At 34.6% G+C, this 20,003-nt stretch overlaps 1 protein-coding gene across 1 annotated transcript; it reads right to left on the bottom strand.

Annotated features, from left to right (window-relative positions):
• Positions 1 to 325: 325 nt before the first annotated feature.
• LOC129266346 (beta-secretase-like) lies at positions 326 to 15,348 on the bottom strand. Its single transcript, XM_054904190.2, has 11 exons — positions 14,874 to 15,348; positions 12,671 to 12,759; positions 11,430 to 11,646; positions 9,262 to 9,420; positions 8,427 to 8,561; positions 7,174 to 7,278; positions 5,922 to 6,083; positions 5,413 to 5,494; positions 4,666 to 4,758; positions 3,499 to 3,570; positions 326 to 3,009 (listed from the first exon to the last, which is right to left on the bottom strand). The coding sequence occupies exons 1-11, from the start codon at positions 15,150 to 15,152 to the stop codon at positions 2,780 to 2,782; spliced, it is 1,623 nt and encodes a 540-aa protein (XP_054760165.2). The 5' UTR covers positions 15,153 to 15,348; the 3' UTR covers positions 326 to 2,779.
• Positions 15,349 to 20,003: the final 4,655 nt, after the last annotated feature.

The following is a 20,003-nucleotide window of genomic DNA, read 5'->3' as shown; positions in this document are numbered from 1 at the left end:
AAAAGGCACTGTCAAGCCTCCCCCCCCCCCTCAATCTAATAACTTGCCAAATTAAAATTTCATAGGTAAATGAAAGATAAAAAAATGATCTACACAAATTTGTAAGAATGGAATGCAAGATATTTGTATGAAATTCACATGAATCGATCTTTCATTACCAGGCTTCAGACATTAACTTGTTGACTTCTTAATTCTGAGATTCAAATATGCATTGTACAAGGATCAACCAGTCTCGGTAATCGATGGGTTAATTATTAATTATTTTTTGTGAGTTCCCTTCTTGTGACGACAAAACAAGAAAAAAATGACAACATTCATCAGCAAATACTCTACAAAATTTATTCAAGTAAAGTACATTCTTGAACATAATCATTTTTCTGACCCGGAAATATTAACAGTACAATCACCATTGTTCCAAATATACATATAGCAATCCTATAAATAACTACAAAAAAATAACAATGACAATATTTTTACTAAACTTTTCTTTAAATATCTGGATGAACTCCAACTAGATATCGATAAATGGAACACTTCAAAATTTGAATTCAAACGAAGGCGTGTCGAAATGAAGAAAAAAATGTGCATTATCTAGAAAACAAAATCTGGCATTTCTATGAACTACATGTAGTTTCACTCTGGGGAATTTCAACAGGGACTCTATAAAAATACCTGCCAAAGTGTTTTAGAGTCTGGGCGTCGTGGTCTGGTGGTTATGACTCTCGTCTTTCAATCTGAGGGACGTGGGTTCGAATCACAACCATGGCATGTTTTCCTTCAGCAAGAAATTTACCCACGTTGTGCTGCACTTGACCCAGGTGAGGTGAATGGGTACCCAGCAGGATTAATTGCTTGAAATGCACTGAGCGCTGCAAGGCAGCTCTAGCTAAAGCTGGGTTAATTAAAATAACAATGGGCCTTTGAACAGATTACTTGATATGGCGCAATATAAATGCCCATTATTATTTTTATTAGAGTCAACGTTTAGGCTTTAATGATACACGATGTATTCTATTATGGGCATGTGCTTGTCTCGACTAGAATTAGTCAAACGCAAACTCAAAGTAATTATTTATTGCAGTGGTCAAAGCTCGGCCGATGTGGTGAGTGGAAAAGTTGGCAGTAGATGAATTGGCAATTTACCATAGAGGAATATGCACAATACATAATTTTGATTAAAATCTGTGTAAAAAAAATTTATGAACTATTTGGCAAGCCAGTTCAATTGTTCAGCCTCTCAATTATTGTATATTTCATTTCATCACATTCAAAAAAGAAAATTTATAAATATATTTAAAAAATAAACATACGATTGTCTAGACTAAAAAATGTGGCAAGGGGTAACACCAAGTGTGAAAAAAAGAAAGATTTATGACTCTATCAGATCTGCAAATCTACATCTAAATTTGTCATATTCTTTCATATTTCCTATTAAAATCATCTTGTCTTGTAAATACTGCACTTGAACGCCTCAAAGAGGCTATAGACGTGCAGGCCATTCATGCAATCGCTGCCGCTATATACTTCTTTTAATTAGCATGTTTTGCTCTGCTGTTTCTGATATGCAGCTAGATCGGGTACATTTTCAGTAGGGGGAGAAAATGTATGCATTTGTACAATGAATCAAGTGTAGAGATGACTAATTTCTTGGATCACAAGAAAATGATATCTTCATTCGTCCTTTAGAAAGATGCCAAAAAAAAGATGTTCATGCTTTTTCGCCCATACCTCTGTACCACAAATATGATTCACAGGAACATCTGAAAAAAAAACATTTATCTTAGGATATAATAATATTGCACTTTACATGTAGAGTTTGAAGAAAATAATATGGCATCACCCAAACATTACACAGAACATGTATACAGATGTGGGTTACAACTCACTCCTGTTTTATTCACAATTCATTTATGACACAAAATGATATTTAACATTTTGCATTTTGATTTTTGACGAAAAGCCATGAAATCTATCTTTTTTCTTTATTGATTTTTATATTTGGATTTCCTTCAAAATATGTGTCTACTTCCCTTTATAAAGCAGTTCATCAATAATTATTATATTGGATGGCTCACAATGGAATACCAGAGAGTTTGGGCAAATATTCCATGAATTGCAGATGAGTGGGATATTGGCCATAACAAGTGGAATATCTTTGGTATTCCATGAAATGAAGCAATTCAATATAATTATCATCATCTATCCCACCCCTACCAATCAAGAGGGAGAACTTTGATTGAACAAGTCATATCACTTATCACATAATGGCATCATCACTTCATAAGATCAAATTTGGTCGTTGAATATGCTCTCATATTCAATGGCAAACTTTGTACAGGAGCATATGGGATATTCTTCGGATTTCGGTCATTCAATGGACACGCTCTGATAATGCCCGGGCAAGTGATGCAGACTGAAATACACAATTTTAATGCATCGCTAGAACACTATATATATATATAGATGATAATTTAATTTCTTTCCATGATAAATGATTCAAAATCCAAATCAAAAGTATTCCCTCTAAAGATGTGAAATATTGTGCCGATCTTACCAATGATTTGACCAATGTGGGAATTGCAGCAACTTTACTCGCATTTAAATCTTTGTGATACACCTGTCCCCCCCTCCCCCCCCCCCAGAGTTATGTATGAGGCAGATTGTAAAAATGAAAGTTATAGGAATTTACAGGGTCCTATAACATAAGGCTTTAATAATACTTTCTTTTAAGGTACCACATGGAATACTATTCAAATAAAGGTTGTTTTTAGGCAAGCTATCAAGGTTCCGTATCAAGATCATTTTCAGCCAGACTTTCCTGATTTAATCGGTGATGGTTCACGACCCCGCGACCTCCGTGACCTTTACACCGCTTGTTGAACTGGTGTGAGACGGCGAAGACGATGACGGGTAGGAGGCACACGAGGCAGACGGCTGCCAGGACGTAGGCTGTGATGGTCAGGGCGGGGTCATAGGAGTTTGACCGGTCAAAGCCGCAGTCGGAAGCATCTGAAATGGTCAAGAAAAATGGACATATTCAATAAATTTTAATTTGTTCACCCCAAAACTTCACATTACTCTGTACCTATGCATGGAATACAAAAGCAGACAAATATCATGGACTCTTCTATGAAAATGATATAATTGTTGAGTTTTATAATTAGGCTTTTGCTAAAAAAATGAAGAAATCCCAGACATGAGAGGTAATTCTTCTTGGCATTATACGTATAGGCAAACATTTTATTAACACTTTAAAAAGGATAGTTTTCCCTCTCTACATGTGTTTGTATGTCCTATCCCTTCCTTGACTTGTATCTTATTTACTTGGCTTGAAAAACTAAGATCCACATTATCACACCTTTAATACCAGTCCACACTCTGTTTTGAACATTATTTTACAGTTTTGACATTTCTGTTACTTTGTATTATTGTTCCTTTTTGCCAATATTCAATTCCCCATAACTTGAAAACCTACTTACTAGTATATGAAATACTTACCAAAATCAATGTCAAAGGATTGCGTAACACGGGGCGAATTTCCAACGCACTTTCCCTTCTTTTCACAAGAACCTGAAATTAAAGATAAAACAAATATAAAAATGATAATAATTTTTTGCTATTTTTGACAACTGAATTTTGCATTACTATTTCCCATGGGATTTGAAAGGGATGGAACTTGAAACAACACAAACAAGTCTAAGGCTTGAGAAACAAGAGGGGAATTTCAGACATTTTCCCTTCTTTTCATAAGAACCTATCTTCCCAATGAGGAAAGTTCAGAAAGAATAAAGCATTTTTTTGTTTTACCTAATATAGCTGGGGGGGGGGGGTGAGTGAATGTTCTGTGACATACTGATATATCCTTTAAGTGAGAATCTCAAGCCACAACATTTCATGACTTTTTGTCAAGTCTCACATGACTCTTGAGACAAAATTTGTGACATGTGTGTACAAGGCTCCCAAGTTAATGTGCAAGAGTTTTAAAGTAATGCCAGACCCCAAATTGCTATAAAAAAAAAAAGGAGTGAATTCATGTGTAAATCCAAAGCGAATTATGTTTCTCGCCACAATTCAAAAAAAAAATTTAGATTTGTTTACGATCAGAATGAAAGATGGTAAATAAAATTGGAAACATAGAACTTCATTGGAAATTTTAAATAAAAAGGGAAAATATATAAGAATGTTTTTTATGCCGCAATTTTTCAATGTACATCTGAGAAGAATCAAATGAATATATAACAAAAATTTAGCAGTTGGGGAACCTCATGTAACGAATACCAACCAAATTCTAGTTTTATACACTAAGGCACGTTTTCTGAAGTAAAGGTTAACTTAAACTTAGGTTTAAAGTTGTGGTTTAAGTATGGACAGCCAACTGTTAAATAAATCATGAACAGTAGAGATATCATATTTCAGCTCATTTTGCCCTCAAATCACTCATAATTGACTGGGAATTATAAGTAGATGATTGTCTTCACCTTCCATGAATCAGGAAAGAGCACAGTAAATATAAGAAACATACAAGTTAATAAAAATTTTGACATCTTTGGCTTCCCATAATTTTAGTACGGAGTTAGATCATGGTATAAGTAAAACCTGACTTCAGAATATGGGCCTAAAACACAATCAAGTCATATGAAAGGGGTGTAAATTCATGTGTCTTACCAGGACATGTAGACCTTGCAAATCCTACCCGTTTCTTCTCCCTGTCAAAGACTACGTAGAAGCCCTCCATCACGATGGCTCCTATAACTGCGCCTACATGCAACAGGGAAAACATGTCAAATTTGATGGTAAGTATTCCTAAAAGCATCAATTGACTCATTCTGAGGTTTACATCACTTTCAAAGAATGTTTTCAATTTTGTTTAATCCTGTCATTTGAAGCGTCATAGAAATAAGTTAGCGGCAAAACAAGGAAAATATAACAAATATAATTTTTTGATAACACATATACTAATTCTTGAGTAGGGTACATGCTACATATGGCATGTCACGAACGATGAAACAGTATTTTATATACAATGTATATGCGACTCAAATGCTCTAAACTGGTCTTGGCTTAAAATTCAAATCACTTACACTATACCAACCATTATATAAACAGCATGGATATGGTGTCTAACCCCCCCCCCCCCCCCGAAAAACTTAGAGCAGCAACTGTCGCAGAGGAAAACCTCAAAAGCCTTTTTGTTTTATTTTCTTACCCTCACACTGACCATAGACAAACCAATGAGGAATGTACAAAAGCTGCTGTGAAAATATGTACCATAATAATGGGATTCCACTCTAAAAGAACCATCACCTTTCACAGCGGCTCATATTTATAGCATAACACATGGCTCTCCATACTTTCTTTGATCAAGAAGTCATCCATAACTTCATTAAAAAAAATGTTGACAGTAAGTCTTACCAGCTTTGTTTGATGAAGGAGAAATGGAAAACTTGAAACAATTCTTTTTATCCTCGTGATCATAATCCCGTCTCAAATATTGCTGAAAGGGCGAATAAAACAGAAAATGGGGAATTAAGCATTCACAAAGTCTAATACCATCTTTAAGGTGAGTATGTCATAAGTTTACATGGGAAATTATTGCGATTTGCAGATACCATATCATTCTATGAAAAGCACCATACATGCATGCATTATAGCATCATGTTTGGGGATCAGCCAATTCTGTAGACCTGCCAACTTTAACTTTATCTTTTAGGGAATGATTTTATATAATTTACACAAGAAATCATTGAATGAATCAGGGGGATATTGAAAATATAGTAGATTTTACCACTAAATTCATACTTATCCTTCTCCCATGTATTGATTCACAAGATCAAACCCACTTTTATCCCCCCCCCCTTCCCCTCAAAATACAGTGGCATTGCCCCTTTCTATGGTCATTGACCAATAAAAATGCTGCCTACCTGCGGAGACACGACTAATGAGAATGCCTGTCCCTGATTGGTTGACTGGAGGTCAAGGGTCAATGTAGGGAACCAATGATAAGGCTCGTAAGGCAAGGTGTTGTCGGTGGGACACATGAGGACCAGTCCTGTCCAGAAATCTGCTGGAACATCAGGCATATCCTATGGGCAGGATAAAACAAAGGGAAATCAAATAATATGATATGATATAACTGACAGAAGTTTCTCACCAGAGGGCTGCTCCATAAAGCTGTTCGTAAGGTAAGAGTGACCTTAAGAACGACTGGGGATCCTTTCTTGTGGTAAATGACATTCCCCATTAAGTGTTCACTGATGATTACCTGTATCTGGCACCTAAGAAAGGTTCACCAGTCGTTCTTTAAGTCACTCTTAACTTACGAACAGCTTTTTATGAAATACCCACCCGGCCTAGCAGAGAAGTACATACAAGTGCATAGAATTGTGTATACTTGAATGGCCACTATTCCCCATTGACATGAATCTACATGTATACACTGCTAACATGGGTCTACCTAACTATACACCAGGGTGTGCTGAGCAAAACCATGGTAATACCAATACAAAAGAAAATTTAAAAGCAAACTCAATTGCAATTTGCAAAGCCAATGAACAAAGACTAATAAATAAGATGTTCCTGTTAAATAAGTAAATGAATATATGAGTTTTTCTCTATCCCCCCCACCCCCTGCCGGTTGTGGTATAACAAAGCGAAGTATAATGATAAGTGCACATTGAAAGATAATTGAATACATGTACTTTACATGAACAGTTTATCCTTGCAGAAGTAGCCCACTGGTTGTTTGCCTTTTCTGCCACTCTATATAGTGCTTTATGTTTTACCCCTCATCTTTTGGTTATATGGTCATCTTAAGTTCCATCTATGTGATGTCTTTGAAAATTATGCTTTTATTGCTTTGTAATTATATTGTATTTCGTGAATTTGTAAATTGTCCCCTTCAGCGTGTGCTGCTAGTCAATATTCAAGTGTGTGTATATATATATCTCTCTACATCTGTGTTTAAGCCAATTTTTTTTGTCTTTTTTCGTTGTTCGTAATGCGCCTTAAAGCCCTCTACCTTCGTCTTTACGTCTATATGTGTATTATGACGGAATAAACCCATTCATTGACATTGCCCTTTCGTAGGATGTAGGCATATATATATATATATACACCAATAAATGAAGAAATAAATAAGTAAATTAAAAGAAATTAATCCATCAATGTGCTTACCTTGGCTGTGTGGGCTCTAATCGCATTCTTTGTCGCTTCAAATACTCTCTCTGGAAGCCTTAGATTTGTTGTTCCACTATCCACGATAGTCTTCTCAAAGTTATACTGTCAAATTCACAAAAATGAAACACCTAATTGATGAATTACTGAAGGCATGACAATCACTATAAGTTGAATTTCATCAAATATTGAAGAGGAAATGCAGTATTGTTCTCACATTTACTGGTGAGTGTTTCATAAAGCGGATCATAAGTTAAGGGCGACTTTAAGAACGACTGGTGATCCTTTCTTATGGTAAATGCTACACACCAAAATGTTCATTGGCGATGGTTTAGCGCGTAAGAAAGGTACATCAGTTGTTCTTAAAGTCATTATTAACCTACGAACAGCTTTGTGAAATACCCACCTGGTGAATTACTGAAGGCATGACATTCACAATGAGTTTAGATTCATTCAATATTAAGAAAAAGAAGAGGTAATGCAGCATTGCAGCATTTGTTCTCACGACAATTGCTGCTCCACTAATTTCTCTAAAGAAAAAATAAGGGAGGGGGAGGGTCAGGGGGTGAGAGGGTTTTTTTGGTTCAGAATCAAGGGAGAATTATGATTTCTTTTAGATTAAGATTTGAAGCTTGGGATTATGTCAGGCTTAGAGTGTGCAGTTTCCATAGGAGCAACTGTCATGGAACCAACATTAACATCAAAACCTTCTTCTGTCAACAAATTTGAAGTAGGTAGAAACTTCAATATATTATAATTATGGTCGTCCAAACCAATAAAAAATATTCTGCATCAGATACCTACAGTCATACATATTACAAACTTAGAACTTAGTTATGTACCTCCAAAATGGGATTTGCCAATTAATTTTTTAGCTCCGGGAAAACTCCAAAATCAATTCTGCCCATGAGCTCTTTCCAGGCAAAAAATTATTATTATTATTATTTTTTTTTGGGGGGGAGGGGGCTAAATCGCCCCCAGCCCCCATGTATTTTTTCCCCTGGCCCTTTATCTTCCTGAACCCTCAATAATGTGTTTCTTTCAGATTTAGCTCCTTAGCCTCCTGTTTTATGAGTGGCAGTGGCATATCCAAGTTAAATACAAATAAATAAAAAAATGAGTGCCCCCCCCCCCCCCCCGGAGCTTGAGGGAGGAGGGGCTGTGCAAGTCCTTTCTGCTCTCAAATATAGCCTTCCCCCACTTTTGCCACTCTAGGTAAGAACACATGGACACATTTAAAAGCAACATCTCACCTCTTTACAGTCTAGATTCAGACTATCGTTGCCTACTTTGATATCAGTCATGATGACCTCATAGAACCATTCATCTCTCAGGGGGCTATACTGCATGGTGCCGTTGTACAATGAAGAGTCTATTCCACCTATGTTCTGTGAAGACAGACAACAATATTTTTTTCAAATAAATGCAAGCAGTAATGATAATAACAATAATGTCATATACAGTATGCAGAGGTGCTAAAAAGTTAGTGAATCCCACCAGAAAATGTATTCTTTCATGCCGAGTGTTGAACATAGACAACAAAACCTACAATGTCCAGCGAGCCCAGAGAAACAAACGATATTCAATGTAATATTTTACCACTAGACTTCACAATCAAAGAAAAGATGGTAGAATTTGAACACTTTCAAATACCTTCATTTTCTGGTGGGGTTCACCAACTGATTAGCACCACTCCAGAGTAGACACTCCAGTTCCGAAAACTGTTCTCCCAGCGGGCCTTGCTTAACACAATAATGCTATCATTACCCCAGCTTTAGCCGGGCTGACTAGGTGCTCAAGCATTTCGGGAATTTCTCTCTACTGGATACCCATTCACCTCACCTGGGTTGAGTGCAGCAAAGAGTGGGTAAATGATTAAATTTCAATCAAAGCCTATCTCTAGCACTGTACTAGACTATCATCTATAGTAACATATACAGCATTTGAATCACTTTCAAATGCTGAATTTAGACCAGTTTTGAGCAGTTTAAGAAGTCGACCAACCGCTTGTAGACCAAGTGAATATAGAAAGCAAATAAATATTTTTTTTTCTTTTTTTTTCTAAAATGCAAGTGTTCCTCCACTCACCATGCTACCTCTCATTTCCTCAATAGGTTGATGAGGAGAGCTCTCAAGACTGGTATCATTTCTCGAGGCTAAGGCTCCACACATCTGCAGAGCAAAGATGTCCTGTATTGAGGTCTGACTGGTGAGAGAATCAAAGAATGGTTCCACGGTACTGTCAGGCTGGAGCAGCACAGAGAGAGAGAAAAAAAAATAAAAAATAAGTATCATCTGCATTGGCATGCCTGTACAGTGGGACTATTGTGTTCAGGATTTTGACTTTTATCAACCCTATCTAGGCCCGGGTATTTTGGGAGTTCATATGGTCGGGGGGGGGGGGGGGGGAGGGCGGGCTCCTAGGCCCCTCCTTGAGATCTCAGCCGTCGACCGTGCAATCGTGCAGAAAATTGGCACGCGGGTTGTCTGGGACAAAATCTACTAAATTGTATAGTGATTTATTTCATGCGAATTGCCATTAAGTGATTATGCTAATTTATGCGTAAGTAGTATGCGAAATCATACTCTTTCCTCTTAACTCCCTAAATAAAGCTCCAAATGTTCTAATTTTTGGTATAGAAACTCTTTGTGGTGTTCTTAGCAAGTGTACATGAACAAAATTGCGATATCAGATCACTTTCTTATGTTGTTTTTTGCAATTTCTCATGTATTTCCCTGTTTTTTTACCTTTTGTTTTTCATTGTTTTTTAATTAAATTTGTTGGGGACACTTCTGGGATCATAAACAGTATGAAATAAATACATTTAGACCAGCAAATCTAAAAATAATCATACATTTATGATTTTTGGTTGAAAACACAATTTGCATTGACTTTGTACACAAATCACGTTTTTGAGCAATTATTGGTCTGGCATGCACTTACATGTTTCGTAATTTCGGAACCGTGTACCCAGGTGACGCAAAATTGGTCTCAAAACATGCGCAAGACTTTTCGCGTGGCGAAAATATTGAGCAAATCGTTGAGGGGGGCCTCCGAATTCCCCCACCCCACGGCCTTGATAGGGTTAAAGTTATATTTTTTTTTCATTATATTAATCAATCTAATTTTACAATTTACAACATCATCAGTTTCATTAAAAATATCTTGTTAAAAATCTGACTATTATAATGCACTATTTTTAATTGGTTGGAAATCAAGTTGCTGTTTTACATAAATGAAGGTTCTCATGTACATATCATGTTTAGTTTGAAAAATATAAGCTTTGGTTTTGATGAGAAAAGAAATGATGCATTGAATTGTTTGGTATGCATTAAAATAAAACATTTATTTCTACAAAAGTTAAATAGTTAAAATCCTGTGTTTGCATATATGCAAAGGAAAAAAAAAGATTCAGTTTTATGAAAGTGAGAGATATATTAGTTCTTCACCGGGTTTGTTTAACAAATTTAATACTAAATACATGTAGATGCCATTTCATTCTTTATTTGCTAAAGAGAAATTTCAAGTATTATTATTGTTTGAGTTCATTTATTGATTGCATAACAAATTTTGCTAGTGTATATATTTTGAAATGATTTGACTCAATAAAAGGCCTTTGGAAGGCTAAAAAGGTTTTTTTTAAGTTGCTGTTGATTTTTTTGAGTTTTTTTTCTGCAACACTGCCATGGACTCTCAACACATCATTTTACATCAGTAAAAATTATGTTTTTAAAATTATCAAATCTGTCCGTTTCTTTGAATTTTCTCTCTCTTTTTTCTATTACCGTAACATCTGTCAACTGTGGTTAAATTCCCCTTCAAATTTCGAGTAATAAGTTCTTGGAACAGTCTACCAGAAAATGTGAATTCAGCACCCTCTGTAAATTCTTTAGAGAATCGGCTTGATAATCACTGGAAGGACGTTGCTTAAATTGTATTCCGTTCTGATATGGTTCAAATCTCCTAAGCCAGAATGACAGTGCATATGGAACAAATCTGTTTTCCTTGGACCCTAGGAATCTCCAAATAGTGGAGGGATCAGCTAAGAGAGAGACTTTGAGTAACATTGGATTTTCTTTTCTATCTTGCCACATGCAACTACTTGCTATATGCAACTAATTGATCTGATAGTGTGGAGCAGACAGTTTATTTCCTTGGACCGATCAATAGGCATTATAGTCCAAACAAGCATCATTGAATTAAAAGTAAAGTAAATTAAGTAAATTGCAATACAGGCCCTGGCCATTATCCTCACCCTTGCAATGCGTGCATACGCCAATCCCAGAATGCCTTGCCAGCTGGAACCATTGAGGAAGAACTGTTGCGATTCTGTGATACCAGCGACGTTGGCCTGAAAGCTGTGGTTTGCTAGCGATGCTATCCGGACGATGTCCCTGCCTAGATCTCCACTCCATTCACCCTGGGTATAGGGCACTTTCACGTGAGTGCCCTGGTCTAAATAAGTTGATGATCTACAGAAATCCAATACATGTATACAAAGTTTATTTTTTTATTCAATTGCAGTCATCATGTTTAACATCCTGATTTGTGCCTTTTCATGAATTTTGTGATAAGATCAAACGATCGAGGTATTACTGGTTATAAAAGAAGTTGTAGAACTAAGTAGTAAAAGAGGTAGTAGTACTAGTAGTAACGGTAGTAGTAGTAGTAGTAGTAGTGATAGTGGTGGTAGTAGTAGTGGTACTAGTGGTAGTAGTAGTAGTAGTAGTAGTAGTGGTAGTACAAGTAGTATACTTTAGTAGTAGTAGTAGTAGTAGTAGTAGTACATGTAGTAGTAGTAGTAGTGGTAGTAGTAGTAGTAGTAGTAGTAGTAGTAGTGGTAGTAGTAGTAGTAGTAGTAGTAGTAGTAGTAGTAGTAGTAGTAGTAGTAGTAGTAGTAGTAGTAGTAGTAGTAGTAGTAGTAGTAGTAGTAGTATAGTAGTAGTAGTAGTAGTAGTAGTAGTAGTAGTAGTAGTAGTAGTAGTAGTAGTAGTAGTAGTAGTAGTATAGTAGTAGTAGTAGTAGTGTAGTAGTAGTAGTAGTAGTAGTAGTAGTAGTAGTAGTAGTAGTAGTAGTATAGTAATAGAAGTAGTAGTAGTAGTAGTAGTAGTAGTAGTAGTAGTAGTATAGTAATAGTAGTAGTAGTAGTAGTGGGAGGAGTAGTTATTTCTCTCCTACTACTTATAATTACTAAATCATCATCATCATCAATATCTTGTAAGTCTTTAATACTGGTCTTTCTAGTTCAAACACACTTTGTCGAATAAACCATTTTATTTAACTAGGGGTAAAAGTGGGGGGTGTATACCGGTATATGAAATTAAACATCACAGACACAGTACAAATTTGACATGAATAGTGCCAAAGAGATAATCAATGAAAGAAACTTTTTAAGAAAGTTACTGAACCAAAATAAACAGAATAAAGTAAAAGACCCTCTAGCAAAGGGGGGGGGGCAATCTAAGGAAACCATGATAAACAATCTTAAGTACTTACTCATTTCTTTTGTAATACGTTGATATTGCATCATGGGAAGCTGCTGCTACAGCGAAGTTACTGCTCCCTGTATCTATTAGTACATTTAACTGAAATGAGAAGGGGGGCAGGAGAATCAAAGGCAAATTAATGTCAGGTCTATAAATATAATATCACAATCATCTGAATAACTTTGTGACTTTGAATTTTTCTATCTAATTCTATAGATGAATAGTGAAAATCGATCCACTGATACATATATGATGGTGAAAAGGTTCAACAGATAAGGAACTCTGGATCCAGGATTTAACGAAAGGAGGAAAATTTTGACTGTAAGCAAAAAAAAAAAATGTTTTCGATCACAAAATAAGGATATTTTGTACCCGAAAAAATTTGACAGGAAAAAAAAAAAAAAAGGTCTTCAATTTCAAAAGAGAGGGCGCACCTGTTTTTAATGGCATTTCTACATTACAAATTTTAATTTTGCTTCTCAAAAGAAGGGGGGGGGACATGATCACACTGGCACAATTTTAGTTAGATGGAGATAGCAACGGTGATAGACCTGGGTGTGTTTCCATTTAGACTATTAAATTGTAAATAGCAAATGCACAATATTTATTACTATCAGCCAATGAGATTGAAGGATTTCAGTAGCTTTTAACTGTTATTAAAATTAAAATTATAACAAGTTTTATGAAACGGGTTCCTTGAATACTAGACTACCTAACTGCCTGCATTTTTTCAATAGATCCGGTAAAAGAAAGGTACACATAACAGTGTTTGAGTTTCAGCCTCAGCTATAAAGCTTACAATAAAAGAATACTGGAAGCATTTTCATGAAGTTAATTGTGATTTTAAACACAATTATTGTAATCTAACCAACTGATACCCTTACATCGGGCTGGCTGATAGCGGATTTTGTACCGAAAAATTCTGACAAAAATGCTCCTTTAATTACAAGTAGTCGCAACTTGCAGTATGTCATTTGGGAAGTCAATTGGTAATTATATAACATTTTAACTTGCAATTATTTTTACATTTATCCATCCCAGGGATTAATGAATTATCAAAATCTTATAAAATAAAGCATGTGGAAGTATGTGAAGAGGGTAAGAATTAGTTGTTGTGGCCAGATACATATGATATGTGTTTATTTGTTTTCATTTCATTAAATACAATTTAACAGATAAAAACAGCAAGAGAAAAAAAAAATTATATTCTATTTCTAAGCAAGGCCTAATCCATATGATTTTCTTAAAGGAGAATGAAACTTTTGAAAAAAGATAGCTTGTGTGAAAAAAAAAAAATCAAAGAAACAGAAATTTTCTTTGTTCTAATATTCTTTGAAATTTCTGATTCGACACAAGCCTACTTTGTACGTTCCAAAGTTTTCATTCCCCTTTAAGTAAGCACTAGAAAATCTATAACATTAATTTTTTTAAGTTCTACATCTGCATTTTTATAAACATGAACATAATTTTAACTTTGAAGTATACCTGGATTCATTCTTTTTTAGTGGCAGTCAGTGGACACCATATGTCCAGTGAAAACAATCATTTTTTAAAAATTATAATCAAATTAAACATTTAAAAAATGATGAGGCAATAATATAAATAAACACATGTATATATCAAATATCATGAACAAGACCAATGTGACAAGTCTCTGACTTTGATAACCATCATTATTCTATTGTCTTCATTACCTTTGTCATACTTTTTTAATTCTAAAAAAAATAAAATAAAAATCTAAAAAGTCTACAACTGGTATTTTATAAACACATTCACATGATTCATGTTGGTAATCATAACACTCAAATCATGACAATCATTATAATTTGTTCATAATTATCCTTAACAGTGACATCCATGTCACTTGTGTAAATCAAAGCAGTCACAGTCACACACACCTACAAGCTACATGTATTGTTCAAGGGGATGCATGCGGATGAACTATTCTTTCACCCCCCCCCCCTGAATAGTATGATGTCATGGATTTATGCCCATGATCTAACCAAGATCTAGATAAAGTTACTCATTTCAGCGATCAATTTAGGCCTCAATTTATTTAGTCTAACTTATATGAAAGTCATTTTAAATTTGAGGTTCCTTTTTACTAAAGGTCTTTTACTTAGCTAGGCCTAGACTAGAGTAGGACTGTACTCTGTAGAATTCACACTCCACAGTGGACATGACCAGTGGAACTGGAAGGAATAACTGCTCACTTTTTGAGGTGGTGTCCCTATATCTACTTCGATGTAGTACCCTAAACCTGGTCTTCCTCGAATGTTGTTTTTCTGGTCATCCACTGACACATTTAATAAAATTACACGATCCGTCGGCGACTGCCCTAACACAGTTTCAGCAAGGTTGATTTCTTTGCCACTACCTTTCAATAGAGGAACCGTGTAAACTTGTGAGTTTGCCACGATACAACTAGCCTCAATCACAATCCACACAACAGCGGACAAAATTGTTCTCGATGGAGGTTGAAATAAATACATCTTTGCTGGTTAATAGCAGACTAGGTAGGACTAGGTAAACCTTCGTTGTTTTCTATGAAAATTTCTTGCGATGAAATACATGTTCAACCCCCGAAATAATGTCGATAAAAATATAGTAGTACCGGTAAGTGCCAATAATGTGGTTTCACATGTCAATCGCCAAATCAGCTGTTACGTTACCTTCCGGGTTTTGTTTATAGTTATAGCGCCAGCTATAGGTACAACATTATAACAATTCATTTATTTCACTTATTTCATTCACCATAAAAACATGAGTACATAAACAAGAGAATTATCAGAAACAATTAAAGGTGAAAAGACAATAAATACAATTACATAATAAATGGTTTCATGGGAATTGCGGACAACAACAAGAGCAAGAAGCCTTATAAACGTCGACCCCTTTTACATTTAAGTTAAAGGAAATATTACAGAAGAAAACAATAAACGTGAAGACACGTAAACAAAGATGAATTTAACAACGTATAGTAAACTAATTAAGATCACGCAAACTTAAAACATAGGACTTATTTTTTAAAAACTATTTAAAGAAGGAATATTTCTTAAATGTATTGGGATATTATTCCAGACTATCGATCTTTAAAATAAATTGAATTTTTTGAAACAGTGGTTCTATAGGGAAAATTAAAATTGATGGCAAGACGAGTATTATAATCATTAAGGTATTATTTAGGGAAAATTTTGAAAATATGTAAGGTGGTAACAATCTTTTTGATTGTCAGGTAAACAATATATTTTTAGATGTCGATGTGACGAAACAAAACCTACTCTCCCCCATTTTTGTAACTTTCTTTTATCATTTGAAACTGTTGAACATACCATAGCACAAAGGAAATGCAAATTAGGAAAACATGATGACAAGTGCATGGGCTATCATTCTGAATACTTTAAAGAGGCGATAAAGCAGAAGGCTGTTTTTTGTTATGTTTATTTTTTTATATAGGCCAAGTGCCTGAATTTTTGTTGTTGTAAACAAACATATATGTTTTCTTATCGTATACTATTTTGTATGTTAGACATGTTATTCAGTTATATGCCAACGTCATCTGAACTTTTATATGTGATCCATTATATCATGAATGTTTCAGTGTTATGTATATTTTGATGAAAAGGATCAATAAAACATGAATTACAAAAAAACAATCTTTTTTAACACAGAAACATAAAAGCGGAAATATTAAAATAATTCGTTTCGTATACAGTAGGGAAAAGGGGAGATGAGTGGGCATTGTGGGCATTAGAATCGCCCTTTTCTGAAGTATGAATAATTTGGAAATAAAATAATCATTCCCACCAGCCCATGCAATATTACACTAGTTTATGTGTGATAAAATCATTGAATAACATAACTAAAATACACTGAGGAATGCTTAAGTCTGTAGAGAGCACCTGTATATTTTGCAATGCCGATTGCACACGACACCAATGTGATCATGGCCGGTCGGTTTATCGTCGATACACACCATGAAATTTAACCACAGAAATTCGGGATATGATCTAACCATTGAATTGTAGAATGATATCATTTAGGTAAATATTTCTTTTTGTAAATATGATAAATTGTTTTTTATATATATATTAACTACTAGTTTAATGTTGATCAACCAATAATTCACTTTGATTGAATCATCATTAAACGTATTTATTAATAGACTTAAATCTGGACTTGGCATGAGTATACACTGATGTCGTCTGCGAATAAAATAAAATGCAGAAGTGTGGAAGAACTAATAATATCATTAATGTAAATTTAAAAAAGGAAAGGGCCAAGTATGGAACCATGGGGCACTCCGCATCGAATCAACCTATATGAAGATTTTTGGCTATCGAAATTAACAAACTGAAAGCAATTAGACAAATAATTTCTGAATAAGGATAACAAATTACCACGAATACCATAAATTTCTAATTTAGTAAACAAAATATTATGATCCAAAGAATCACGCTTTACTTAAATCTAAAAACAAACCAATCATGAAATCCTTAGAATCTATAGACTGAAACTTTATCAATAAAATAGAAAAGAGCCAAAGATGCAAAGTGACCCGAACGAAATCCATATTGATTGCAAAATAAAAAGGAGGCGCGATAGCTCAGTCGGTAGAGCGGGGGATTCGTATTCCGGTGACCCGGGTTCGATTCCCACTTGGTGCGCTAGTGCCCTTTGGTAAGGCATTAATCCTCATTACCAGGTCCTTCGGAGAGGACCTTAAGCCGTCGGTCCTCTGGTTGCTTGATTACAAGCATTCATGCTTTCTTAGCAATCAGGTAAAACAAAAATCCCCACCAAATATTCCATGAAGACAAAAAAATAATTTATCGTTTGTTTAACATTTTTTTTCTCCAAATATCTTCGAAAATAACGGAAGAACAGAAAGAGGTCGATAGTTTGTCATGTCACTGGTATAGCCGTTCTTTAATACTGGAATAAGAAATAAACCAATTGTAATAGATAAATTAAACATAAAACAAAGGGGTGCAGAAATTAAATTAATTATCCGTTTTATAATATATGAATATCAATGCCATCACATTCTGCTATATACTGTAGTTCCATTCTTTAAAACAGACTTATTAACGATTTCCCTATATACAGATTATAGGGAGGCAGATTTTTAATTACCTGGTGTTGGGAAGTAGTATTACAATATTTATCATTACTTGTTAGATTAAAGCCAATATTCACGAAGTAATCATTAAATGTTTCAGATATCTCAGGTTTTTATTTGTAACATCCTGACCATCAATATATTCTACCAACTCGCTGCTTTGATCTAAAATCAACACCTAATGCTTCATTGATTCATAGCTTTCATTATATTTAGCTCTTTTTATGTCACAAGTGACTCTATTTCTAAACTGTTTAAATACACTGAATGTCTGAATTCTGTTGGATTCCTAATGATTTTTTTTTTAAATCGAAATTTTTAAAAATAATTTGTAAAAGTTCATAATGAATCCACGGTTTGTTTTTACGTTTCTTTCCAATATTTATTTTACGTAAAGGAAGGCATTCATAATTATTATACGCAAAAACTTTTGGTGAAAGCTGAAATTGCCATCATTAGATTATAAATTCCAACAAACGTTATGCAAACGATGAATTAACAGATTATATATTATCAGTAATTTTTCTTTTGTATGTACGATTTTTTTTATTTATCTTATTAAAATAGGAATTCAATCGTCGATGCCAACGTCTGACATTATATATATATATATATTTGCCTATTTATCGGAGAATTCACCATTTTGAAGCTCCCATTGAGGCAGAAAGGCTTTCTGCTGTACCGTAAAGTTATTTTCTTGAAACAACTTGGACAGGATAGAAGAGCCTATAGCTTTTCTCTATAGGGAGCTACGTCCTGGCACATCAAAGCCTACCATCCTGCATGGGCTCTTGAAGTTACCCCACCCCCCGGCCCCACCCCTTTTCTCCACTGTATTTACTAAAAAAAGAAGATTTTGCAGAAAGAAATAACAGAATCATTCTGTAAATTCATAAAACAGGAATTTTTCTGCAATTTAACAGAACAGGTCTGTTTAAAAAGGGGAAAGGGTGTTTTATTAAAGGAAATTTGTAAGGTTCCATACACCAAATTATATACCAATTTCCTTTAAGATTACGCAATCTGGTAAGATTACAGCTGTGCGGTTCTCGAGACTCTGCTGCAGGAACTTCTATTACATTTTCCAACAGTGTAGCGAAAAGGGGTTCTGCTGTACCGTAAAGTCACTTTTATTTTCTTGAAACCACTTGGGCAACATAGAAGAGCCTTTTCTCTATCAACTATACAGAGGGAGAAGTCATGGCACATCCAAGCCTACGTCCATATTTATTAATCTGGGGAGATTAAAGGAGAATGAAACCCTTGAAACCAGCTGAATCCATATCAAAGAGAAAAATCAAAGAAACATATTGTTGAAAGTTTGAGGAAGATTGAATGAATAATAAGAAAGTTATGAGCATTTGAATATTGAGATCACTAATGCCATGTAGATCCTCCCATTGGCAATGCGACCAAGATCTGTGATGTCACACACGTACAACTCCCTCATTGCTTTCCCAGAAGGAAAAACCAGTAAGACCAGTAAGAATTTTTACTGGTTTCCAGTAGAATTTTACTGGTTTCCAGTATATTTTTACTGGGCCAGTTGATTTTTAACTGGACCAGTAAAAATCAACTGGAGACCAGTTCAAACAATTGCATTCCAGTTAAAGCAAAGTAGTAATACCAGTTAAATTGTTTTTCATCAAACTGGTGTTACTGGTCCAATAAATGGTTTCCAGTAGATTTTTACTGGTTTCCAGTATATGTTTACTGGACCAGTTGATTTTTAACTGGACCAGTAAAAATCAACTGGAGACCAGTTCAAACAATTGCATTCCAGTTGAAGCAATGTAGTAATACCAGTTAAATTGTTTTTCATCAAACTGGTGTTACTGGTCCAATAAATAATGACTTTATTTCAAGTCAGATCATTTGACGAATTATGGAAAATGAATCTTGCAATTCAGAGAAAGTTATTATCGTTATCATTGTTATCATCATTCTTCTTATAATTATCATAATTATTATTATTATGATCATTGTTGTTATTATTCTTATTACTGTTATCATTGTTATCGATATTGTAATTATTATTATTAATATTATCATAATTATCAAGTATTAACATTATCATTAAAATAATTATTTCCTTTAATTATGATAAAGATCAAAGCAAGATATATTCCTCTGATATAGTCAACTGGTCTAAAGTAATTCATTGTTTGAAATTGAACTGGTCAAGACCAGTAATACCAGTAATTCTGATGATGCTGATCAC

The sequence above is a fragment of the Lytechinus pictus genome, chromosome 8 (genome assembly GCF_037042905.1).
Source record: "Lytechinus pictus isolate F3 Inbred chromosome 8, Lp3.0, whole genome shotgun sequence".
In the NCBI taxonomy this organism is placed as follows: domain Eukaryota; kingdom Metazoa; phylum Echinodermata; class Echinoidea; order Temnopleuroida; family Toxopneustidae; genus Lytechinus; species Lytechinus pictus.
Note: the sequence above shows the minus strand (reverse complement) of the source record. Positions and strands in the feature narration are given on the sequence as shown.

Coding starts and splice junctions, on each gene's coding strand:
- LOC129266346 (XM_054904190.2), bottom strand. CDS start 15,152: ATGTATTTATTTCAACCTCCATCGAGAACAATTTTGTCCGCTGTTGTG. Junction 8,562..9,261: donor AGGAAATGAGAGGTAGCATG/GTGAGTGGAGGA, acceptor CTGTCTTCACAG/AACATAGGTGGAATAGACTC. Junction 3,571..4,665: donor TGCAAGGTCTACATGTCCTG/GTAAGACACATG, acceptor CTTTAATTTCAG/GTTCTTGTGAAAAGAAGGGA.